At 50.9% G+C, this 26,629-nt stretch overlaps 1 protein-coding gene across 8 annotated transcripts in view; it reads right to left on the reverse strand.

The window, feature by feature from the left end:
• Positions 1-5,435: 5,435 nt before the first annotated feature.
• TANGO2 (transport and golgi organization 2 homolog) overlaps positions 5,436-26,629 on the reverse strand; it is a 36,105-nt gene continuing 14,911 nt past the window's right edge. For 6 of the 8 annotated variants that reach the window (XM_066259846.1, XM_066259847.1, XM_066259843.1 and 3 more), the window contains exons 2-9: positions 26,016-26,112; positions 19,514-19,602; positions 18,107-18,226; positions 17,402-17,516; positions 14,077-14,147; positions 11,349-11,502; positions 9,876-9,980; positions 5,436-7,767 (exon numbers count right to left, since the gene is read on the reverse strand). In XM_066259846.1, coding sequence (XP_066115943.1) covers positions 7,647-7,767; positions 9,876-9,980; positions 11,349-11,502; positions 14,077-14,147; positions 17,402-17,516; positions 18,107-18,226; positions 19,514-19,602; positions 26,016-26,071 — 831 coding nt within the window. In that variant the 5' untranslated portion in view covers positions 26,072-26,112 and the 3' untranslated portion in view covers positions 5,436-7,646. Of the gene's footprint in view, positions 7,768-7,792; positions 7,997-9,875; positions 9,981-11,348; positions 11,503-14,076; positions 14,148-17,401; positions 17,517-18,106; positions 18,227-19,513; positions 19,603-24,368; positions 24,530-26,015; positions 26,113-26,629 lie in introns of those variants that run through there. The other 2 variants (XM_066259851.1, XM_066259850.1) reach the window with 2 other exon arrangements.

Genomic DNA, 26,629 nt, shown 5'->3' on the forward strand with positions numbered 1-26,629 from the left:
GGGCGGGACCAGACGCTGAGGCCGCGGCCGCGCTAACGGTCGCAGCCCGGGCGGGGCTCGCCGCGCGAAGGGCGATGGCCGCGTGGAGTGCTGGGAACGGGGAGCGCTGGGAATGCCGGGAAGAGGGGAGCGCGGGGAACGCCGGGAATGAGGGGGGTTTGATGCGGGATGTGCCGGGAATCCGGTAGCACAGGAACGCAGGGTGCGAAGGGCGCTGGGGTGGTCTCGGGGCTTGAGCAGTCTCCAGTCTAGACAGTGCAGACGAGACTGTTCACACACAGATATTTTGCAGTTAAAATCGTTAAACGTATCGTTAGGAAAAAAGGACAAGTATCCTCAATTGTCTAGCACTTTTCCATTTGCTAATACTGTATGAGGAGCCTCAAGAAAGAAAGAATACAAGTAAATTGAGAAGGGACCGCTCTTCCTTAGACCGGAATTCCAGTAAGTAAATGTAGAAGGAATAATGGAAATAGAAAATACCCCATTTGGCAGAAAACACTAACTGCTGCAGGCAAAAATCATGGATGCTAAAAAAGATGGGAAGAGGGTTGTTTTAGAGTTGGAAGTTTTTCCCCCAAGATATGAATTGCAAAGGGAAGATAGTAACTTTGCAGTGGAAGAAACCTTAAAAGACACCACTTTAACCAAGCGATCAAAGTCACCATCAAACGTATACACATCCAAACTTACCAAATTATACACTAGAAGGCTGTGTTGCATTATATATTAAGTTAATAAAAATGAAGGGAAATAAAATGCCAGGAAAGGGGTAAGTTGTGGACCTCCGGAGGAGAACATGTATCACTTGGTGTTTCTGCCCCAAAGGCAAAAAATGTAATCATGGAAAAAAAATAAGACAAACCTTGATGAGGGACATTCTACCAAAAAAACTGGCTGGGCCTGATCAGGCGGTGGCTCAGTGGATAGAGCGTCGGACTGGGATGCGGAGGACACAGGTTCAAGACCCCGAGGTTGCCAGCTTGAGTGCGGACTCATCTGGTTTGAGCAAGGCTTACCAGCTTGGACCCAAGGTTGCTGGCTTGAGCAAGGGGTTACTCGGTCTGCTGTAGCCCCATGGTCAAGGCACATATGAGAAAGCAATCAATGAACAACTAAGGTGTTGCAATGAGAAACTGATGATTGATGCTTCTCATCTCTCTCCGTTCCTGTCTGTCTGTCCCTATCTATCCCTCTCTCTGACTCTCTCTCTCTCTCTGTAAAAAAACAAACAAACAAAAACTATTAAAAAAAACTGGCTAGTACTTTTCAAGTGTCAAAATCAAGTCAAAGACAGACCAAGGAGCCATCTTTGATTAAAGGAGATACAACAAATTACAATGTGGGGATCCAGATCCTAGATTGGAAAGGGGTATTAGTAGGGCAATAGGTAAAATTCAAATAAGGTCTGTAGACCAGTTAATAGTATTGCATCATTGCTGATTTCCTGGTTGTGATCATTGTTAGGCCTAAACCAAAAGTTGTTACCAGCAACTGCTAGTTTCAGTTAAAATTATGAAAATAACTTACCCTAACAAAATCACAATAGTGTAGCCCCAAACTAGTTTCAGTTAAATTATAAAAATAACTTTCTAGACATGAATCATAATAGTTCTGTAAGTTCTAACCTCAGGCTGAAAGAAACAGTCCAGCCCAGAGGGCACAAAGGAACAGTTGTGAACATTTGTGAGAATGTCTGCCAGACAGATGAATAAGCCTAACTGGATGTCAGCAACCTGTGCCCTATATAAGTCATCCCCTACCTTTGCTCCAGAAGGTTGTTCTTAAGACATGACCCTCCGCAGCTCAAGCAAGCCTCAAATAAATACTCATCTTGATGAATTTTGATCCCTTGCAACTTCTTTCCAGACATACCTAACAATTAATTTTACTGTGGTTAGGAAAAGTGTTAGCATTTGGGGGACGTGGATGAAGGATGTTGGAATTCTTTGTTTTATTTTTTCACGTTTGTAGCAAATTGAAATAATTTCAAAATGAAAAGGTTAATAAAGGCAGGGAGATGGAAAGTCGTAGGCTGTAAGTCTACTCAGGCCCTTCCCTCCCTTCCTGCCCCTTTCTGTTCGCCTGGCTGCCTCAGTGGTCAGCACCAGACACATCAGAATGGGCAGCAAGCCCAGTGAGAGTCTGGTTCCTGGACTCAACTAGCTGCTGGCCTTGGTCCAGTGAAGCCAGAACCCATGGAAATCCTTGGCATACCACCATTCAGCTGTAGCCATTTCTCCACACTTCATTGCTTGGTGAGTTGGGGACTCCACCTGCTCCAGTCAGACTTGAGACCTCAGACCTGCACCCTACAGCCAGCTTCCCACAATGCCAGGGACCAAACTGGGTAACAGACAAGGACCCTCACCATAGGACCTCCCACACAGTCCCTACATGACTTCGGCCTCAGGGTCACAAAGACTGATTCCTAGAAGCTGGAACTCCAGCCCAAGCCGGGAGAGGAAACTTCCCTCTGAGCTTGTGTTTCCACCTCAGGCCGGCTCATCCTTGAGCCAGGTCACTGCTGAAGAGCCTGGATGATGCCATCTGCTGGCACCTTAACCAAGTAATCATGGTTACTAGCAAATGTATTTACATCCAAATTATGAACCCTGAGAAAAAGATTCCTACTTATGAAGGGCTCCTAGTAGCTAACTGGGCTCAAGTTTGTTTGTTTTTTTAATTAAAAATTTTTTTGAGAAAGAGAGAAACATTGATTTGTTGTTTTACTTATTTATGCTTTCACTGGTTGATTCTTGTACGTGCCCTGACTAGGTACTGAACCCACAACCTTGGTGTATTGGGACAACACTCTTAACCAACTGAACTCCCAGCCAGGTGGGCTCAAATTAAAAAAAAAAAATAGAGCCGAGCAGCCATTTATGCACAGGGGCCTCTCACAACAAACTGCACTTCACAGAGAAGCTCTCATAGCACCTGCCTGCCCTGTGTTTCTGCCAGCTAAGCCAGCCCGTATAAAGGAGTTTCTGGACTCCTATTTCAACCAACAGTACTGAGGCTTTCCTGTCCAGTTGGAGCTGTGCAGCTCCAGTCAATCACAGTTGCTCTGTTTTGACCTATCAGCCATTTGGACTAATCAAACTGCGAGGATTTGGAGTCCTTATTTGCATGAGGGCAAACAAATCAGGAACCAAGAGTGGGGACTTCTAAACCAACTTCCCTCTGGTTCAGAAAGCACACTTTCCCTTCACCCCAAAATAATGAAGACTGTTTTCCTGGCAGAGCTGAAACACCCAAGGTGTCTTGTCAGAGCAGAGCAGGGCAGACCAGGGCAGTGCAAAGCAGACCACCAAGGAGCAGAGCAGAGCTGTCTAGCTGGACGGGCCTGGCCACATAGCTCTTTTATAGCTGTGCTGTTTGTGCAGATGTGCTGTATCATAATTGAGCTGTTTTGCAAATAAAGTTTCCTTCTTCACCACACCCCAAATTGCAGATTCCTGTTGGCATTGGATTGATGCCAATGACCATCATTTGACAAAACTTATCAAAAGATGGGATGTTTGTGTGGGTCTCTGTGGGCAAAAGGCCAGGAGCCCAGGCCTGCCAGGACAAGACCTGGGATCAGGCTGCATTCCTGAGCTGGTCATGCTTGCTCATAGACTTGCCTTTGCATCAGTCAGCCCCACACCTCCAGCCTCCAAGCCAGCACACCCCAACTTGGCTGTCTTGGAGCCTGAAAGCAGAAGTTCATCTGGGAAAGGGGCATCTGAGAAAAGGATGAATTCCCTAATCACACAGGAGAAGAGGACCCATGATGAGGACTCAGGGATCAAATGTATCCAGAAGCAAGCACAGAGGACTGGCTAAGCCATACCCATCAGGCCCTGGCCTTCCTGGATGTACATCAAAAGCACTTCTAGAAGGCATAGATCTGTATACAGGGACCTCACTTCAAGGCACTGGACCTCAATAAATGGAGGCTTGGGAACACAAACATTGCCATCCTTGGTTTAAATATCTACATTACCTAGGCATCAGGATACTGCAGTGGGCAAGAAAGGAAAGTTCTGACTTCATGGAGCTCTCCTGACAGGGAGACACATAAAAAACAACCAAAATACACAGTATGTCAGTGCTAACTGATGCAGAAAAAGAGCAGAGAGCAAAGCCGGGAAAATTGCAAATTTAGATAGGACCACCCTGGCTGGATAGCTAGGTTGGTTAGAGTGTCACTCCAAAGCACAGAGGTTGCTGGTTTGATCCCCCAATCAGAACATATACAGGAACAGACTAATGTTTCCATCTCTTGCTTTCTCTCCCTTTCTCTCTCTTTAAAGTCAAAAAATAAAAAAATTTTTAGCCTGACCAGGCAGTGGCACAGTGGATAGAGCGTCGGACTGGGATGCAGAGGAACCAGGTTCGAGACCCCGAGGTCGCCAGCTTGAGCGGGGGCTCATCTGGTTTGAGCACAAAGGCCACCAGCTTGAACCCAAGGTCGCTGGCTCCAACAAGGGGTTACTCGGTCTGCTGAAGGCCCGCGGTCAAGGCACATATGAGAAAGCAATCAATGAACAACTAAGGTGTCGCAATGTGCAACGAAAAACTAATGATTGATGCTTCTCATCTCTCTCCGTTCCTGTCTGTCCCTGGCTATCCCTCTCTCTGACTCATTCTCTGTCTTTGTAAATAAATAAATAAATAAATAAATAAATAAATAAATAAATAAAATTTAAAAAAAAAATTTTTTTAATTAGGTGGGGCTCCCCCCCAAAAAACCATGAAAACTTTAGCAAAGGCCTGCAGGATGTGAGGAGGAGTACAGTTGGGATATCTGGGAGAGGAGTTATTCAGGCAAAGGGGACAGTGAATGCAAAGGCCCTGGGGAAGGAGCTGTGCAGAAAATGTCACAAGTAGTGGCAGGGGTTAAAGTGATGTGAAGGTGGAGGGATGCCAGGCAGCAAGTGAGGGCAATGTGGGAGGACTGAGCACACAGGGCAGGCACTCCAAGGTCCCTGTCTTCATTGTACTCTTCTTGGCCTCATGGCTCTGCCTCCCCATTTGCCATGGGGACTGGCAGACTGTTATGTTATACCCCCAAGACTTGGTTTCCTCGTCTGTAAGGTGAAGATCACAATTATATTATTTTGCTAGGTAGGACTGCCATAACAAAGTACCACAAATGAATGACTTAAATAATAGAAATTTATTCCTCACAGTTCTGAAGGCCTGAAGTCTGAGATCAAGGTGACAGCAGGGCCAGATTCTCTCTAAAGATGCCAGGGAAAGATCTGTCCAGGCCTTTCTCCCAGCTTCTGGTAATTTCTTGGTGTGTGACTGCATAGTCAGTGTCTTCATAGGACTTCTTCCCTGTGTGCATGTCTGTCCATGTCCAAAATTTCCCTTTTTTATAAGGATACCAGCCGTATTTGTTTAGGGCCCATCCTATTGACCACATTTTACCTTGAATTACCTTTATAAAGACGCTAATAAGGTTCCATTCTGAGGTTCTGGAGTTAGGATTACATATAGCAAATCTTTTAAGGGCAAAAAATTCAACTCCTAACAATCACAGAACCACACTTTGAGCTGCCCTTTCCTCAGGGGATCCAGGCTGTGGGATGCAGAGGGGACCATGACGAGGGTGGGGAAGATTTCCTCCATGCCCCACCCCTTGTGCAGAGGTGAACACCTTTGGAGGCCCTTCAGTGGCTCTGCACCCAGCCCAATGGTGCCCCTGAGGGTAGACATGCCTTGCGAAGATTGGCGCTGGCATGGGGCACCGGTCCATGCTGTGGAGCAGCCCACTGAGGTACACAAAGGGTCTTGGGCATTAGCAGTGCCTGAGCTGGGAGCCTGGCTTGTCTGACTCAGCTAGACACTTGAGGGACTTGGGGCTGATTTCTTCTTGGGTCTGCAGTCATGGCTGTGTCACCTATGCAAGCCCCCTTCAAGCCTGGCTCTGCTCAGGCACTTTTCTTCTGAGTTCAAAGTGAGCCAACAAGGGCATCAGGCCCCTGAGGAGTGGGAAGGAGGAAGAAATGAGCAGGCAAGACATGCCTGAAGCAGATCCACACCCAACCCCAAACTCCCATCTCTGTGAAGATCAAGCTGGGGATCGGCTACAGAGGCAGAGGGAAGCCTGGGTCATGGCACTGGATATGTGGGACCCCCTTATGCTCGGCCCCAGCTAGGGACAGGAACTCCTGAGTGCTTGTCCAAAACCCTGGTCCTGGGACTGAGACAGACTCCATTACCCTCTTACCCTGAAACCCACCCCATCACCTGGCCTCCATGGTCCACGCCAAGTACAGGCCTGATCACACTGCTCCCTCAGGGGATCTCAGGGACTCCCCACTGTACCTGGGTAAGTCTCTGGCTCCTTGGCTCAGCTCAGGAGGCCAGGTCACTGGCTCCTACTGTGTCCTATACACACAGGTTCTCTCACACCCCGGCATCCGCCCAAGGACCCTCATAGCATTCAGGAGGCCATGAGCAAAGGAGAAAGTGAAAAGGGTCTTTACCAGTATCTGTGCCATGGGAGCTCCTTCAGGCCCCCAAACCCTCACACACAACAGCTCCACTTGTCCCCATCACATAAGTTAAGGACCTGGAATGCATGGACTCACCACAGCCTCAGAGTTTTATTATCAACATCTCATGTTCAAGTACAGATTCCTATGAAGTTTGACTAAAAGGGAAGGGCCGGGGCTGCTGAGATGGGCCTGCCAGACCCCACAACCAGCGGGCAGGTAAGGCCTGAAAGGCTGCTTAGGTACCCAGCACACACAGGACTCCCGGTCACAAGACAGTCCCATTCACACAGGACCCCCTCGTGCACACAAGACCACTAGATCTGGCAATCAGACTGTGCTTCTATCATGAGAGTAGATTTTTGTTGGGTCTTCCTCATTCCTCAATCCAAATGTGGCCTGTCTCTACTCCCTCCAAGGGCAGGTCTGGTTGTGAGGAACTAGACTATGCCCAGAAGAGAAGGAGACACTTTATTATTATTAATTTTAATGAGAAAGGAATGGGGGGAGAGAGAGAGATAGGAACATCAATCTGTTCCTGTATGTGCCCTGACTAGGGATCGAACCAGCAACCTCTGCACTTTAGGACAATGCTCTAACCAAATGAGCTATCCAGCCAGGGCAGGGACACTTTTAGACAAAGGTCTACTGTTGTTTTGATCAAACACTGGCCAGAAGTACGTGTGGGTGTAAGAGGCACACCTCTGCCTGCCAGGCCCGGGCACACATGTATATGCCTTGCAGTATGTGTGTGTGTTCTATCGATAGCATGTGTGCACATATATGTTGCCTGTGTGTGTGCGCCCTACAAGTGTACATGTGTGCCTGTGTGCCAGCAGATGTGTATGTAAGCATGTGCCTTACGTATGTGTCTCTATGCATGGGCAAGGGGCAGAACCAGGTACATTCACACATGCACAGAACACCTGGCCCTGCCCCTGACCTGGCTGTGGGACTCTATCACTCCCACTGGCATAAGGGTGGACCTTGAACTGGATACAGGGACACAGACAGATCACACACAAATCAGAGGGCCTTGGTCCTGAGGGATAATGGCCAGGTCACACACAGGCAGTACATGTGCTGTGGAAGGTTCCTATCCTTCAAGGCAGGGCCTTACAGGAGCCCGCTAGCCACACCCAGGGGCAGGATTTAGCTCTGCAGCTTAAACTCATGGGTGCTGGTCTCCCAGCGGGAAGGGTCCTTGTCTAGCATGCTGCGTTCTGTGAAAGTCACATGCCCATCTGCGTCCACAAGGATGACCGTGTTGGTTCTGAAAGAGAGCATGGGGCCCATATTCAGCCCACTGCACTTGGACACCTGCCCAGCTGTCAGACCCCTAACTGGGGTCAGATCTGAGGTAGAAAGGTCAATCCCACCACACCTGGGCCTGTGTTAGGCACTCAGCATGGCTAGACGCAGGTCACAAATGAGCAGCCCTGGGGAGTAAAGGGATCCTTCTGGGGCAGCTGGGCACTGAGCCTGCTGGGGCCTGGAGCTTCCTGGAAGGCCCCATAGAACCATGTTTGATGAGTCCTGTTGCATCCACTCTAAAACATCCCTAGCCTGCCCTGCCCACCCTCTATAGCACAAGCCTGGCCACCCATCACTCTGCCCAGGGTGAACCCTGGGCTAACAGGCTACTTCCCTGCTCACTTTCCCCCAGGATGCACTTCTCCCAGAGGTTTCAGGCAATGGCCTAGAACCACTAGGACATTCAGCCACACACCCAGCTCTTCCAAAAGATCAACCTGTCAGCTGTTTGGGGACCAGACCTTCTTCACCTAGAAAACTTCCTTGTTCCCTCCCTTGTAACCCCAGACTACCCTGTCCCAAATACTCAGCACACCTCTCCTCCTGCCTGGCCTGCCCCATGGTGAGTACTCACTAAGCACCTGTCTTCCACTGATGGAGGGCAAGTACTGAGTCCCTAAGTAGACCCATTGCAGGCTGACACCCAGAGGGTCACATGCATACTGAAAGCTGGGGTTCCCAGTCGGGGTGGGACCCAGCAGCCACGCACCCAGACAGGGAGCAGACTTGGCACTCTGCCTCACACACCAAGTACACGAGCATACAACTCAGTCACAAAAACAAGCCTATGATGGAGGAGTAGCTTGAGGGAAAGGATGCCCCTGCTGAGGGAAAAGCCAGCCCACCCAGAAAGACCACCATTCAGGCATGCAAGCCTCCTCACGCCCTGGAGCAGCAGTGGGCCCCAGAGGATCAGTGCCAGGCGTTCACACCATGCTGGCCCTAACCAGCATCCCATCCTCAGCCAGAGGGCTTGAAATTGTCATTTCCTGAAGGATGGAAGACTCAGGGGAGCCTGCCACCTTCTTGGTCAGCTGTCCCCAGGACATCACATATCAATCTGCCTGGCTCACATCCTTCTGGGAAAACCACCTCCTTACCTGCATGGAGGCAGCAATAACCTAACCTCTCCCACCTGCAGGGAAAGAAGGGGCTTGGCTCACTCAATCTCAAATGACCTGAACCCAAAAACCATGTATATGTGTGGCAGCACCCTGACATCAGTCAGCACTTGTCATGGCCCAAACAACTTGTCCTTGAGTCCTTGGTGGTCATGAACCCCTCCATCACAGATGCTGCAGGTCCCCAGCCTGACACGAGGCTGGTGTCCATGGGACCTAATGCAAGCTAAGCCCAGGCAGATGTAGCTTGCACATAAAGCCATGCTGCACTTCCAGGCCACGTGTGCCAGGCGGGCCAGGCACATGGCAACAGCACTCCTAGAGCATCCTGGCTAGAATAGCAACCTACCCTCTTCTGCTTCCTAGCTACCTCCAAGTACAGCATGTGGGCTTCCCTCTGATGGAGCCACATGGGCAGAGCCAGGCCCACTAGCCTCGCACCCAGGAGAAACAGAGGCAGGGAAGAAATTTGCCAAGACAGCAGATACCCATGCCAACAGCTTCTCCCTCTCGGACATTTTCACCTTGTAGCCAAGACATTTTCACCTTTCCTGGGATAAGGAAACATCCCAGGCTGAGATGACCTAATCTCGACCATGGTCACACAGAGAACGTGACAGGCCCAGGGACACAAAGCAAGTGAAGGGACAAGCCAGACAATGGGACCTCCAGGCCCACAGGGATTTAGTGATGCGAGTATGCTCAATGCCATCTCAGCCCCCTTGTGGCTGTGTAAGAGGGCAGCCTAGGACCCCCTCTAGGAAGCAATGGGGCCTTATACCTGGTCTGCAGCACCCCTGGGAGCTGGCATCTGCTCACTCTACAGCCCCCTGAGCTGAAATGGCAGCCACTTCTAGACAAGGCAGAGGCTATGGGATCCACAGAGCTCAGGTAAGGCCAGGTTCCTCCTGGGACAGGACTGGATGCACCCAGCAGCCCACCATACCTGGTGCCGTAGTCTGGGCAACGCACGCACACAGCCGCATACTTGCTCAGAATGGGTTGCACATACTCCCTGCCCTGGTTCTCGATGGCTGGGTCCGGCAACTGCCTGGAAGGATAGAGGAGGGGTCACCACCAGCCCCTCCACGAGGCTGCCTGCAGCCCTGTAGTGCCTGAGTAGCCCACTGGCCTTGGAAAGGCTATTTTGTGCACTTTTCTGCTAAAGGGCTCAAATCTCTGTCAAGACTTTCACTGAGGACTCCATTGCTGGGTTGGGCTTCCAGACAACAATCACTGGGACAGCTCCCCTGCCAGGGCCACCAGGAGCTGTCCCAGGACCCAGGACTCTAAGGACATGTATACCTGTGAGCTTAGTGCTGAGAAGGCACTCTGCTAGATCTGAAAATGCCTACAGTCTCTCTGGTAAGAGCTGTTCAGGGCCTCTGCAAAGGGACAGAAGCCATTTTAGGAGCAAGCTTACCTTCCCCTCTCAGTAGGGCCTGAGTTAGTGGGCAGGGGCCTGACTGAGATGTGCAGTCACCTGGCCACATATGCTTCCTGCCTATCCCAAGAGGCACTCTATAGCCATCTCTCCATACAACAAGAGCCCATTCAAACCCCATAGTTTGCCAGCCACTATAGTTGGCACTGGAGCCATAACTGTCAATAAAAAGCAGCCGGGGCTTGTCATGGGCCAGCAGGGATGACAGACAATGACCGAGTGCTGAGTGGACTTACAGCTAAGCATGGGCCACTAGGTGGACCAAGGCAGGGCTTCCCAGAAGAAGTGGCTATGCTGAGGCTGTGCCCTGGTTCATGGTTCGGAGAGGAGGAGGGTGAGCAAGGGGCAGGGAGGGGCCCCAGGGAAGAGGAGCCAGAGGCAGGTTGTGGGGGGTTCCTCTAAGAGGCCATCGGGTATCTGAGCAGGATGTTGGCCTGGCTTGAGTGCAGCAGCAGAGGGATGTGTGGGCTGTGTCACTGCATGGGAGGAAGGTAGCTTGGCCACTACCTTGACACATACCTCCCCTCCACTGAGATGGCCAAGACACACCAGATGGTGGCATCCCTGGGGCAAGCCTCATGCACAGGAAGTCGGGTCAGAGGTTCCTTTCCCCAGGTAGTATCTGGGGTAGATGTGTCTATGTCATGGCTCCTGGGGCCTCCAGCTACCCTACTCTCAGCACCAGACAAGCCCATATCAACCTCTAAAAGCACTGAGCTTCCCAGCACACTAGCCCACAACTACCCCATCTCCCATCATCAAAGGCCTATGTCAGAGACCTCAACTGTCCCCAAGGACGACAGATGGGAGGGGGCAGAGTACAGCATGTCAGCAGTCTATCAGGTTCTCCTGCAGCTGAGGAGCTGGTCCCAGTCATCTGCACAGGCCTCCCAGGGCAGCAGAGACCGCCTACCTCTCTGCCCCAGGGCCAGAGTGACAGGGGGACACTCTGCCCAGCAGGACCCACCCACTCACGCCTCCTCGTTGTTGAGCACATCCAGAAGCTGGGCGATGAGGACATCCTTAGGGAGTGCCTGATTCCGCTCCACAGCGTCCAGGAAGAGCCGCTTCCCAAAGCACAGCTTCCTCCAAGGTGTCTCCAGTAGCGCATTGCTCAGCCCATAGGTCCCTGCAGGAAGGGGGTCAGTCCACCAGTGCAAAGGCCCCACTGTCTGAATTTCAGGTAAACTCCCAGCACCAGGCAAGGTACCAGGGTACAGCCAGGAGCACTGAGGCCAGGCTGCCCCACTCTCCAGCATCTTCTCTATGGGTATCCCAACCCACCTGCACAGAGGAAGTGGAAACCTCAACATGGCAGAGCAGCAGCAGGAGACTGTGAGGCACAGAGAGAGGCCAAATGGCTTTGACAACAAAGAATAAACAAACTGAAATCCAACTGGGCAAAGAAAAGGGGAACTTTGAGAGAGTATCACCTCCCCATCTCACTCCCATCCCTCTCTAAGCTAGGAAAAAGTTAAGACGTGAGTCCTGAGCAAGCTCAAGGGTGGGAGAATCAGCAAGCAGGGGCCAGGACACCTGCCCCAAATAGGTCTTGGCTCACATCAGCAATTAGAGAACCCACCACCATCAGCCCCACCTAGTGGGCACAGACACGGCCTCCTCTACATGCTGGCAGGGACCCTTGGTTAAAAGAGTCTTAAGGTCTTGACACAAGTTTCTCAGAACAGGTTCTCAGTGATTAATAGAAGGTGTCACAAAAAAGAAGAGGGTTTTTCATGCCAAAGAAATGGAGAGGTGTGGCCTTGAGGTGGAAAGGCTACGGCAGACGGCAGGAACAAGTGAGCACGGAGTCATGTGCCCCAAAAGAGGCACTGAAGATGGGGAGCTGCCACCCTCTCCTGCAGCCAGGCTTTCCAGGCAGGATCTTGACTGAGTATGACACGACTTTAGCTGTTTCCAAGGAAGACAGCCCTGGATCTGCCACGCCCCCACAGGCATGCCACCAGCACAGGGTATCACTGTACTTTATCCTTCAGAAGTGACAGGAAAGGCCACTAATCAATAGTGCTGGGCACCTGGGTAGCCCCATGCAAAGAATGGAGAACCCCAACCTCACACCGTACACAAAAATCAATTCAAAATGTCCCAAAGGTCTAAATGAAAGAGCTAAAACTATAAAACTCTTAAAAGAAAATATAGAGGGAAAGCTACACAACCTTATATTAGACAATGCTTTCTTAGATATGACACCAAAAGCACAAACTACCTAAAAGAAGAAAATATGTAAAATGGACATCATCAAAATGTAAAATGATGCACTTCAAAACTTCCCTGTTGGTCATTTTTTTGACCAACAACAAAGTGAAAAGAAAACCTACAGAAGAGGAGACAATTTTGGCAAATCATATATATGTTAAGGGACTAGTACTTAGAATAAATAAAGAACTACGGCTCAATAATAAAAATACAAACAACTCAGTTCAGGATCTGAATAGACATTTCTTCAAAGAAGATATACAAATGGCTACTAAACACATGAAAAGTTGCTCAATATCAGTAGCCATCAGGGACTTGCAAATCAAAACCACAATGAGATACCATCTCACACCCACTAAGATGGATATAATAAAAAAAACAATGACATCCTTGTTGGCAAGGATGTGAAAAAACTGGAACCTCATATATTGGTGGGAATGTAAAATGGTGCAGCTGCTTTGTAAAATAGTGCGGCATTTTTTCAAAAGATTGATCAGTTACTTTATGATCCAGCAATTCTACTCCTAGGTATATACACAAGAGCAATGAAAACATGTGTCCACACAAAAACTTGTAACAAGTGTTCAGAGCTTCATTATCCACTATAGCCAAAAGGATAAAATAACCCAAATATCCATCAAGGGATGAAGGAAGAAACAAAATGTAGAACATACATAAAATGGAATATAATTCAGTCATAAAAAGGAATTAATCCCTAGTCATATTACCACATGCATGAACCTTCAAAACATGCTAATTGGAAAAAAGCCAGACATAAAAGGCTACACACTGCCTGACTCCGTTTATATAAAATGTCCAGAACAACACAGGCAAATCCACAGAGAGAGGAAGTAGACTGGCAGCTGCAAGGCACTGGGGAAGAGGGAGAATGGGGAGTAACTACTAATGGGTATGGTTTCTTTTTTGAGGTGATGAAAATGTTACATAGCAATGATAGGTGTACAATTTTGTGAATATACTAAAATGTCCCAAATGTTACACTTAAATGGGGGAATTGTATGATATGTGAGTTATATTTCAATAAAGCTGTTACTAAAAAAACAGTGACAGGGATCAGGCGAGGGCAGGATGTAGGTGAAAAGAATTTCTTCCAAGCAATGATGTAGCAAAAACAAGCGTCTCCCATCACAGAGTCTTGAGCACTGAGACCTGAGGGCATCACGGAGACAGTCTCCAGATGCTTCCACAAAGGCCTCTAAGCCAATGCATAGAATTTGAGAGTGGTGCTCTGTGTTCTTTTGTGCCTTTTAGTTTCCTATTTTCTCACTTGGTGCTGGTGAGGGGGCGGGGAGGAGGGGAGCGTAGGCAGCCTGACACAGGGACCAGGTGCATGCCATAAGGTACAGAAACAGCCAAAAAGCAGTCCCAGGAGAGAAATATGACAGGGACCTAGTCTCTGAAAAGAACAGAGGTGTCCCCATAGAAGCAGCCCCCATCATGTCACCACCCCCCAGAGCAGGCTCACCTGGCTCCAAGACAATGGGTTCGGGATCCCCCTGATTTCCATAGTAGCACATGACATCTCCCTTCTCTGTGCTGTGAACAGGAGGACAGAGAGAATCAGAGGGAGCCATGAATGGTGCAGACCCCTTGATGCCTGGCAATCTCCATAGCCCTATCCCCAGCTCCCCTGCCAACAGCCAGCACAGGGATAGTGGCCTGCTGCAGCCAGGGCTCCAGCCCCTCAAAGAATTACAGGCAGGGTCACCAAGATCCTGGCTCACCCACAAGGACCACTGGCCTGGGAGTGACAACACCTAAAAGATCCTGGTGCCTCGCTGAATGCACGGGAATTAAAAGCTGACAGCGGTGACTACTACAGAGGGCTGAGTCCCACACCCAAGAACACTGGTCCCCTCTGTAAGGCCTCAGCCCCTGCCCCCAGCTCATCTCTGAGCATCTCTGGACTAGACATACTGCCCCAGAATAACAGAGCCTTCCGAACAAAGCACCAGAGACCACATTTTTCTACTTTCATACACTAAATAGGGATTTAAAAATAGTTTAAAATGCTCCAGAGCTGAATATGGTCCAATTCCAAAATACCATAGTAAATCCTTCTGCTGTAACCTGGAATGTCTTTTCTACAAACTAAAGAGAAACTTTTCTGGTCCGTGAGCTGCCTTCCTGGTGGGATGCCAGACTAGGGGACCTGAGCCTTTAGGATAAATCAATGGAGCGAAAAGGCTAGACGGGAGTGCTGGGGAGTCCCACTTGCCAGGCCCACCCCAGCCATTCCTCCTGCTCTATGCTGCCCTGCAAGCAGAACACCTGGACCCTAGGAGGCTTCACACTCTGTTCACATTCTTCCTCCCCACAGCTGTTGGCTCCTTTCTTAAGAGGTCTAATGACTTGAAAGATTTTGTTTGCAGGCAAGAAGCTAGAAAGCATGATGACCTGCAGTAGTGGGCATCTACTCCCACCATACCCGGTCAAGTGGACGGGGGGCTTGACCCACGGATAAGCTGTGATAGAAATGAGACTCTCTTCTTCTAGGTCTGGAACCCTTCCTGGTACCCTTCACCAGTGCTGCTGGCTGATCTCTAACTCCCTGCATCCTCTGGCTCCCTCTGACCTCTGATGCTTTCTACCCTCTGGCCTGCATTGAGATGCTCCTTGGGCCAACCTACTCCTCAGGGATAACCCTCTGGGTTCCTGTCTGCCACCTGGCTGTGTCTATGGAGGCAGACCCTAACCCCGTAGCCCCCAGAGCCAAGAGCACTGCTTAGGCTCCAAGGGGACCGAGCCCTGTCCCCCTGTCCCTCTTCTATAGGACTGCCTGCCCATCCCTGTGTTCACTCAGAGCATGATCTTCATCACCCAGAAACTTGACACAGCTGCTGAGCACCAAGTTCTGCCAGTGTTGAAGCCGAGGGGCTGGTCTCCCGGGCTAGGTCCGACATACAGACTTCCTACAGGCAAAGTGATCTCTGAACTGGCATGGAGGCTTCCCCTCCAGGAGCTGCCAAAGGTTCAAGTAGGCCAATGCAGGGAAGAGAAGGTTCTGGGCAGCAAGTGCCAGTGCCAGCCCATTCCCTTGGCCCTCTTCCCATGGGGCACTGCAGCCTCTATACTGATACCTCTATCTGCGAGGCAGGGGCAGGACAGAGCTCACCACATAGCAGGCATGGTGTCCTGGGGCAGAAAAGAGGCCTGTAGGCCTGCCCTTGTGAAAAGGGGCTGATTCGGGATGTGCATCTGATCCATTCATGGGCCTACCATGGGGCACTGACCCCCTCCCCTGGCACCTGCTGAGGGGCAGACACCCTGCCAGAGCCTCTCTACACTGGCCTTCCTTCATGGCCACAGCACTTCTGCTCCCCCATCCAAGCTCATTCTGCCAGATACCCTGAGACGGTCAGCAGTGTCAACTCATGTGTCTGCAGACAGGGACAGGTGGGAATTTGGCACCCAGCATGCAGATCCTGTACCACTTCCCTGCCCTGTCCACCATGTCTGACTGAGGACCCAGGGCACAGGCTCTGGGGTCCCCCCCAGGAGACAACAGTCTTGCAAATTTCCCCCTAACCTGAGACAAGCACTAACAATCACTTCATCTCGAGGCTCAATGTCTACAGTGGGAAGTGGGCCAAACTGATGCCACTAACAGTGCCTGTGCAGCTGGTAACTGAGCTGCACACCAGCCAAGGCTAGGATTCTGCAGGATCCCAGCAACCTGACTGCTGAATCGCACAACCCCAAGCCCCTCACAGAAACCAAGATGAGCCATGCTGTCCACTCAGACCCAGCTCAGGCCTGGGCACCACAGAAATAAACACACTCTAAGAAGCCAGGCCATGATCCACTGGCCACCAGCATCAAGTGGAAATTAGCACAGTGCTTCTTCCCAGGCTGGTACACGACTGGTGTGATGCAGCTACTGTCTCCAGGGGCACTTGGGACTTGGGACTCCTGCACAACCTCAGGAGACCACCAGTGGTCGCAGCCAGGTCACCTACCTGCAGGAGCTCAGCTGCATCAGGCACACAGGTGGCTCTGAGGATATGCTGAGCGCTGCATGTGAGAGGCTCAGCATGCAGCCATAGGTAGCCACTGACTGCTGCTACAGCTATCATCTCCTGCTGCACCTCTCTGTGTGCCCAACATGGGCCTGGAAAGGCTCCAACTGCCACTTCCCCAAGGGGCATAGGCCTTCTGCAGGATCCCAGCAACCTGACTGCTGAATCGCACAACCCCAAGCCCCTCACAGAAACCAAGATGAGCCATGCTGTCCACTCAGACCCAGCTCCCTGAAGATGCTGCTGTGGGACCCCAGGGATCAGGAACACCCTGCTACCAGGGGTTCCCAGCATGCTTCAGGACCACTGCGTGCTGTGCTTACACCTTCCTTCCCCAGCCTAGGGCCCCTCTGCCCACCAGAGAGCAGTGTAAGTGCGGTATGGCTCAAAAACAGTGGGGTCCTCAGCCACAGACATGGGGAGAGGAGCTGGGGGCAGAAGGGCAGGTGTAGGCAAGAGGCACACCCTGTGCTAGGACAGCACCCCTGTAGCATGCTCTAGTTCTCCATGGCAAGAGCCAGAAACCCACACACTGTCTGTCACAGGAAGCCCCACTGTGACACTCTGCTTCCCAAGGCCCCACAGCAGCAGGTCTGGGAGGGGCTCAGCCCTCAGGACACTCACCAAGCCCACCAGGAGTGACGCCCCTGGACAGGCTGCCACAGAACCCCAAGCCTAGTGGCAGAGCTGGAACCCCACTCCCTACTGAGACCACAACCCAGTCGTGTGGCAGCACTTGGTGGGCTGCTGTCCCTCACCCAGTGGACTCACCTCAGGTCAGCTGCTATGAGGTTGAAGCCATTGTACAGATGACCCTCTGTGGAGACCTTCTTCAGGTAGGACAAACTGTCTATGTCTGTGGTCAGAAAGTGGGCCACGAGTTCACCTGTGAGCAGGGAATAGACACCCATGGCTGAGGCAGCAGGCTTAGCCCCCCTCCCTGGCAAGACTGATGGTCCCGCTTCGGCTCACTGCACCTCATCGACCCGGCAGCCAAGGAGGTCGGCATAGAGAATTCTGTTTTTGTTGGTTTTAATTTTTTATTGCTCCATTATGCCTCCACATATAAGTCCAGCATCAGGGGAAAAGTCTTCAATAGGGATGATATGTGCCCAGAAGCAGCCCTACCCAGGGCATCTGCTCTGCAAACATTGGACAGGTGGGGGACAATGAAACAACCAGGAGTGACACACTGCCTGGGGGACAAGTATGAAGCATGTTCCCTAAGAGGAGTGAAATGTCCATGCCATGTGTGTCACGTGGACCAGGCTGAAGGTGGTTCTCACAGTGATTCCAGGCAGCAGACTACAGGGTCCTGAAAAACACGCACTCTTCCCCATTCTAGCACCTCCTCCTATCTCTGCACAGGCCTAAGGAAGCCCCCGCCCCAAGTTCCCACCCCCCAGGCCAGCCCCCAGACCCACCCTTGGGCTCCCCCATACCCCTGAGCCAGCCCACAGCCCTGCCCCAGGGTACCTCGGCCCCTAGCGTCTGGGTCCTGCCGCGGCTGCAGGTAGTTGGTGAGCGCCGCCAGCTTCCCGCGGGTGCTGATGCCCAGCCACGTGCCTCCTTCCTTACCTTCCTCCATGTCGAGCCCTGGGCAGATACCAACATCACCACCAGCAGTGCCCAACCTATCCCTCTATCCTGGGGAATTGCACCTCAGTCTGACATCCCTGGCTGTGGAACAGGGACTCTGAATCTGCAGGGCGGGACAGCAGGACACCTAAAAGATGCCCTCCCCGCGCCCTGCCCCTCAGGACAAGTGACACCCAGGACAGCATCTTGAAGCTTGGGCTGGAACTGGGCTGGGAGCAGGGCAAGAGCTCCATCACAGGAACCTCATCCCGGACCTGCTGCAGGGGTGGCTGGCTGTCGTCCTCTGGCAGAATGCACAGGGTCCTCACCACGAGAGCTTCAGTAGGAGCCTGGTACACACCAAGCCTGTAGCCCACCCAGCACTCCCATCCCCAGGGCACATGCCTGCCATAGTCAATGCTGCACAATCCACCAGGCCCCCCTACAAGGTCGGCCAGGCCCTTAAAGCCACAGGAGAGCATGTTCCTAGACTAAGGGTCATTTTACTTGAAGAAGGGGATAAAAACAGCTAAATCATTAAAATGTTATTTTTGGCCTGACCTGTGGTGGCGCAGTGGGTAAAAGCGTCAACTTGGAACACTGAGGTCGCCACTTCGAAACCCAGACCTTGCCTGGTCAAGGCACATATGGGAGTTGATGCTTCCTGCTCCTCCCCCCTTCGCTCTCTCTGTCTCTGTCTCTCTCTCTCTTCCTTCTCTCTAAAAAATGAATAAATAAAATCTAAAAAAAATGTTATTTTTATAACAGTAAAAGCAAGAAAAGATGTAAAGATCAGGAAAAAAGAAGTAAAACTATCTTTATTTGTAAATGACAAAATTTTATATGAAGAAAATCCAAAAGGAATCTACCCCTCAAAAAATCTGCTAGGAACTAATAGTAAATACTAGCAAGAATCAACAGAATGAACATTTAAATATACAGTTTAAAACAGTGCTAAATAATAATTTTAAAATATATACTTAGGAAACAAAACATTTAAGGGAAAATGTGTAATACCTAAAGACTGATTGTGAATCCAAATAAAATCAGGTTTAGGGTTGGGGGTCCTTCCAGCCACTTCTTCTGGTGATGGATCCATGATTCATGAAGCCACACTGTCAGTGCTAGGTGGACAGTTCTAGGGCTGGTCAACCCAACACTGGCCCGAACCGAGACTTTGCAGCTGTCAGTGTCCACTTATTCATTCTGAATTTACACAGGCACATGACACCCATAATGGTTAGGACCCCCTGGGGCTCATACTTCCTACCACGCTGTGGCCACCCACCACGAGGAAAAACTCACCACTGAGGATCTCGTTGTTGTTCCCCCAGAATTCTGCTACTTTGGACGGTCTGTGATAGAATTCATCCCTGTTGGCTGCCAGGATGAGCCTGAAGAAGAAAACACATCTAAAACTCTCCAGTCAAAACAGAAAAACCACACATTATTTTCTCTTTAGTTAAAAAAGAAAATTTGCCCTTGCCGGTTGGCTCAGTGGTAGAGCATTGGCCTGGTGTGCAGAAGTCCCGGGTTCGATTCCCGGCCAGGGCACACAGGAGAAGCGCCCATCTGCTTCTCCACCCCTCCCCCTCTCCTTCCTCTCTCTCTTCCCCTCCCGCAGCTAAGGCTCCATTGGAGCAAAGATGGCCCGGGCGCTGGGGATGGCTCTGTGGCCTCTGCCTCAGGCGCTAGAGTGGCTCTGGTCGCAACATAGCGACGCCCAGGATGGGCAGAGCATCGCCCCTGGTGGGCGTGCCGGATGGATCCCGGTCGGGCGCATGTGGGAGTCTGTCTGACTGTCTCTCCCTGTTTCCAGCTTCAGAAAAATACAAAAAAAAAAAAAAAAAAGAAAAGAAAAAAAGAAAATTTGCTTCAGTGACAACATGGGCAAGTTCCAAAGAGAAAAGGAATAAAGGTCAGCAGCAGTTCCAGGCAGGCAGTTTCCAGGGAGCCCTCAGCCAAACTGCCCAGGGCCTTGCAGAGGAGATAGGCAGTGTGCAAAGACGTGCGTCCACGTTGTTCAGGGCCAGGAGACAGAGTCCTGTCCTGCATACCCACTGCTCACCCGGAGCAAAGCCTCGCAGGCAAGACCAGGGGCCAGCAGGTGATGAATTCTACCAGAGGTACCAAGCACACTTCGGGTACCCAGGTGGCAGAGAGGTCCCTCATTCTGTCCATCTGTCCCTTCCCCTAAAGACACCCCAGCAAGTATACTGGAAGTGTGAGCATGCTCACCGGAGAGGCTTGGGGGTACGTGTGGAGCACTGTAGTGTACAGGGTCTCCCAGGGATGCTGTCCTGAGTGTGGAGTATTTTGGGGAGGGAATGAGTGAGCGCTTCTCTGTATTTTACTAAGTTTTTTCACTATAAATTCAACAAGTGTTTCTTTGGCAATTAGAAAAGATTCCAGTTTTCAGAGTCCAGGTTTAGAGGTAAGAAAGCTAAGTTTCCAGTCAACTTTGGCATTTAAATAAGAAAAAAGATGATAAGTGAGTGAGACATCTCTGGGTCTAAGAAGTGATCACCAGAGGACCCTCAGCACCACAGGTGAACAGAGGACAAGGACCCAGGGTCTGGGGCTTAGTGGCCCATTGGTGGTCACACTGGGTCTGAAACCAAATTAGTCTAGTCAGTGGTTATGCCCTAAAAAGTCTTCAAAAATAATTTTTGTATTGTCTCATTGATTTCATGAATATATGCTCTTGGAAAAATGTGAATTATCAAAGATGTTCATAAAATTGAAAGTGAAACCAGCACCAGGTCATGAAAGTGTTTTCACCCCCTGGACACAGATAAGTGACACCCTATACACATACACACACATACACACACACTCAATACCTCCCCATGAAGCCCTGCCAGGTACCAACACAGCCAGGAACTGTGCATGGCCGTGGAGTACTCGGGGCCACCCTGGAAGCCTCACCTCCTTCGCACCGGACGGCCAGCCTACAGGCACTCTCTATCCGTAACTGGTTGCAGCGCTGCGCCGGGTCTCAGGGCTGTGCACCTGAGAGGGACAGGTCCCCACCCTGCTACGAGCTCCAGCCATTTACAGAACAATCCTCTGCAGTTCTAACTGCCAAGCTCTGCCTTGACCCTAGCCTTCAGGCAGACGGTCTGAGGCAGAAGACAGCTGGGCCCTGACCTCTGCTTCCCATATCTGCTGTCCCTTCTGGAACCCACGGCCTGGACAGAGTGCCACATCCCTGAGTTGGGGGAGATGCCACAGCCATGGTGGGGATGCAGCAGGGGCCAAGCTCCACGCTGACCCTGTGGGAGGGGGGTGTTTCACACAGTCAGCATCAAGTGTCCTCCTGCAGATACCTAGCACTCCTCTGCACACTCGTCCTGACACCTGCAGAGAGTAGGGCCTGGGGAGGCTAGGTGGGCAGCACTCAAAATGAGGTTGTGCTGCTGGCTTCTGGTTTTGATTCTTACATAAGGCTCCAGAAAAGAAAAAATTGGGGGAGGGGGGATAAAGCTGACTGAACAGAATCTTCTGTCCTAAGACTTTTCAACTGCCTCTTTTTAAAACAAGGAACATTTACATGTGTTTGTAACTAGGAACATTAATTGCTGGGTTATTTTCATCAAAACAGTCACTATTTAGCTGAATTTTGCAGTTTGTTGGGGATTTCATCACATACGCAATTCAGACATGTGCGGGGTGACAAGTGCCAACCGCAAGGCTCCAAGCGAGGGAAGTAATCCTTCAGCCACCACTTCTGGGACAACAATACCAATAAAGGTCCATCTATGCCACTGTGCCCAGAGACTGGGGACATGCCCGCCACAGTTAGGGGCTCTAAAGGCACCAAGTCAACCAGGGCTTTGTTTTGCTCTAATCATTGAAACCACTAATTAATTATTCATGACCAGTGAGCACTTCTCACCAGCTCCTGAGGGAGGGTGTGTACACCAGTTGGGAGGGGGTCTATGTTGAGTCTGTGTACCTTCTGGGGAGCGTGGGTCCGTGAGCTCATAGTTTACTTTATATACATTTTGTGGGGTATGATTTTTTTTCAAAGATCACATATCCTCTGCAATCAAGGAAATAACATCAATGGAAGTGCATCAGACTCAATGCCTCTACGGAGCATGCCAAGATCATAAGGGCCCTGGGGCAAAGTTGCAGCCAGCATGGAAAACTTCTAAGTTAAGTTAGCATCTCACAGGCCCCTAATGTAAGTTTTTATCCACCAGGCTCCTTGCTAGAGCACTGCAGATAGTCACCCTAGAATTAAATACAAAAGCTAACCAACAGACACCCAGACTATACTCATACTGGGTAAATGCCACCAAAATATAGAGATTCCAAGTGCCTGGTAACAAGGGCATGGGGGCAGAGGCTGTGACCACCCAGGGGATCACACCTCTGGGTAGAGGCCATGATATATTGTGTCCAAGGTGACCCCAGAAGGGAGTGACCCTGGAAGAGAGCACCTGTGGCCAGCCAGAATGCAACCTAGAAGGCAGACCACACCTGGACGAGGGCCAGGCCAGAACCCAGAGGACAGACAGGGAGGCCCCAGGGAGCATGGGGGTTTATGCCAGGGCAGGGCCTGTGGGAAGACAGCAGTGGCATGTGACATGGGGGTGCCACATCTAGAGGAATGGGTATCCCCAATAGGGAGGGAAGCAGGGTGGCAACAAGAGATGTAGGGGGTACAGACCGCAGGGTCTGTGACAGTCCATCCCAGCAACAGGCTTGAAGATGCTGTGCAGAGGCCGTGTTCTCACTCACTTCCTGGGCAGGTACTGAGCTGGCTCCACTCCCTCCCCACCTTTCAAACACTGAGGGCCAGTCAGGCGGTGGCTGCTGAGTCTGGGCATGAACAACCCACAAGACACATGCTCTGAGTGGCCCACGTTTTTTCCTCTGGGAAAGAGATGACAGAATGCTCAAACATAGCCCAAGAGAGGAAGTTCACACATGCTTCAGGAACCATGCTTTCCACCATCAGGTCAGCAAAGTGGCAGGATGGGCCTACCCTGAACATCGCTGGCTGTCCTTGGCAGGGCGTGACAGGGACAAGCTAACCTTTCCCCTTCCTAGGAACTAACTCTTGGAATGCTAGAAAACACATTTCCATAAAATTAGCATCTGGAAATGGCAGAGCCACAAGCAACACTGCCCACAGCATCAAAAATGAGGATGTCTGTCTCTTCTGCAAGGCAGAGGTGACTTGTTTGAATCACATACATACATGTGGCAATCATTAGACCTAGAGCAACACTGCAGGGATGAATTCAACCCATGAATGTGAATAAAAACAGGGACCATCTGTTACCCTGACAGGCAAGAGATCACTGCAGTTGATACTGAGGGTGCTGGAGGGAGCACAGAGCCACAGGGGCCTCAGCAGTCCCAGCCATGTGGGCCAGCTCTGTGGGCAGCAGGCAGGGTTCAAGTAGATGGTGGCTGGCACCGAGCCCGTCTGGCTGGGAGGAGAGGACCTGGTCTGGATGGTGCATAATAATGACACACTGTGAGGACACGCTGCCCAACCCAACAGGGGACATAGGGTGACATGCCATAGGAAGCCTATGACAGGCCACCAAAAGACACTTGAGTAGGCCCTGACCAGACAGCTCAATTAGTTGGAGCATCATCCCTACATACCGAGGTTGAAGGTTCAACCCCCAGTCAGGGCACATATAAGAATCAACCAATGATGGCATGAAAAAGTAGAGCAATAAATCAATGCTCCCCCCTTTCTCTCTAAAAGTCAAATTAAAAAAAAAGATACTTGAGGCTATCAATTTGGCAGTCCTCCAAAAAGTTAAATACAGAATTGCCTAAGATTTAGCGATTCCACTTCTGGGTGCACACCCAAAAGAGCTGGAAACAGGACTCAAACAGATACTCATACACTAAGATTCATGGCAGCATTGTTCACTGCCCAGTCTCACTGTCCAGACACCCCCAGAACTAGAACAGAGCAGCCACCAGAAGCCCCTCTGGTTGAGGAAACACTGAGTATATTCACTCATTCACCCAGAGGTGTCATATTGAGCCTTTGGCTTAGAACTCTGGAAAGCATTTGAGAGAAACGCTAAAGCTGCCTTGAATCACAGCCCACAAGTTGTTAAGAGGACAGGTCCTGGCAGTGACACACAGGTTGTGAGCAAAAGCAAAAGAGATCTGTGCTCACCCTCCGCTCTCCTTCTTCCCATTTCTATTTTACTTGCAGGAGCTTGGAGGTAAACTTAGGAAACAGTGTCTCAAGAGGTGGCTGGATCTGGTAGTAACAAATACAGGCAGCGATGGAGTTGGTGATTTCAGGCTGCATTTCCTCATTTGAGAAATTCTTCACTGGTTGGGTGGAAAGACAGTTGTGTTGGTGTTGAAAGTTCAAAAGAGCATAGAAGGTAGATATAAAAGCTTAGTAGCCAGAAGAGTGGACCATGCCAGTTATCCATCTGTTTCATCTCAGCCCCAAATTTGCTCTTTTTTGCCTGCTCTGTGATACTGGAGCTGAACTTTGCAACTGGTACCATGTTAACTTTTGTCAGTAGAGGGTGCTGGAGAGACACTGGAGGAGGAGAGGTTTCTTTTCCTGGCTCGTGTGCTTTCTCAGGAGGTTCCCATAACACACGTGACTTCTGTGACTTCCCTGGCGTCAGTCTCTTGCTACACATGTGCCTTCCCCAGCCCACAGTAGTAAGCAGCACCCAGTGCCTTCCCCCCAGCATCCTCCCTGCAACAGTTGACAGCCCCCTTGAGGGCAGATTTCTAGCAGGTTCTGCTGATGCAGCACCCCAGCAATTTCTCTGTCAACCACTGTGCTACGGCTGTGCCTCTCCAGCAAGGTCTGGATGTCAGCCCAGGGCTAAAGGATGGGGCTTTGCCCTGGGCACTCCAATCTAGCTATAGTTAGTCATTCTGTATACTACACTTTCCCTGCTCAGATCACTGTGCCTGTCTCCTGTCCACTGGCTGCACCCTGACTCTCACACAGCTCTTCCTAGTGAGGGCCTTTCGGGGTCAGCGCCCAGACCCTGGCCTGGCCCTGCAGCCCACTCCTCTGCTGGAAGGAACACTAGGCACTTTTCATCCTCCATTCCCTGACCTAGACTGAGTGAATTCAGCTATGATGTTAGGCAGCATAGTGTGTACAATTTGGCACGGTGACTCAAATCTGAAAAGCTAGTCAACATAGTTAAAATCACTTCTAGTAAACATTTTTAAATGATAAAAAGTAAGCAGTTTCAAGCGTCATTTCTGGTTATGGGTTTCATCTCAGCCTCATTCTCTGTGTGGATAAATGCTGACAGGTTTCTGCTGAGGTTCCCCAGGACGCTATCTAGAGTCTTAAAGAAGAGAGGGTCCTCAGTCTCCCTCGTCTGGCTGGTACGCCCAGTGTCTCCCATCCCTCTGCACCCTGACAACATTCCCCAGACTTCTCCCAGCAACACTGACCAGCTAGCCCAAGTAGGGCTCTCACTCAGAGTCACCCCAATTCTGCTGCCTCCTGGTCCTCTATCAGAGTGTGCAGGGCTGTGTCCTTGCCTAGATCCACTTTGCTCCTCTCTCCTGCCCACACAGCCACCTTTGGAGGCTGAGTCCTAATATGTCTGTACATTGACTCAGGGTCTCCTACCGAGAGGCACCCCAGATAGAGTGACCATGTCTGAGAGGGCACTGCCAGGCCTGTGCAGCTCGTCCCAGGGCCGCACTCTCTCTGCCGTGGGCAGCAGCAGCAGCATGCCTCCACGCCTGGGGCGACTACACAGAGGCTGAGGACTGTGGGGCATCCGAGGCTGAGCGGATGACGGCAGACTCAGAGTGAAGGAGTTACCTGTACGCATTTTTGGAAACAGGGCGAGGATCAAACTTAAAGAAAATGATGCACATGGGTCCCGATGGTGGCTTTGCTCACACAGGGGTCACAGAGTCTGCAGGAAAAGGAAAAAAAATGAGTTGAGTAAATAGCAGAACCACCTTCCCTGCACCTGCACCTTCTCTGACCAGGAACATAACCAGCTCTGAAATGCCCCTGACCCTTGCTGGATGTGCCAGTCATGTACACAACACCATGACATTCAACAGCACTACACAGCCATCTCCCTAAACCATACTCGTCAGCACTGGCCAGACCACCCTGATGCCTGCAGTGCTCACTGGCCCTGGACCGCAATGGGGATGGCAAGCGGCTAGAGGGGAAAGCAGCAGCAAGAGCAAGAACCACAAGCACAGCTGAAGCAGCAGCAGGCAAGCTGGCCCACACCTGCCTGGGAGCAAGGCTCTGCAGCTTGCTCTGTGCCCCAAACCCAGACTACCCATGCCTTCCCCTGGCAACAGCACCAATTCCAGTCCCGAGCCACTCAGGCAGGGTCACATCACATCTGATTGGGAATGCTCTGCAGCAATGTCTACCACAGGCCCTGGCCACATGCCCTCCACCCATGACAG

The sequence above is a fragment of the Saccopteryx bilineata genome, chromosome 2 (assembly GCF_036850765.1).
Source record: "Saccopteryx bilineata isolate mSacBil1 chromosome 2, mSacBil1_pri_phased_curated, whole genome shotgun sequence".
Classification (NCBI taxonomy): domain Eukaryota; kingdom Metazoa; phylum Chordata; class Mammalia; order Chiroptera; family Emballonuridae; genus Saccopteryx; species Saccopteryx bilineata.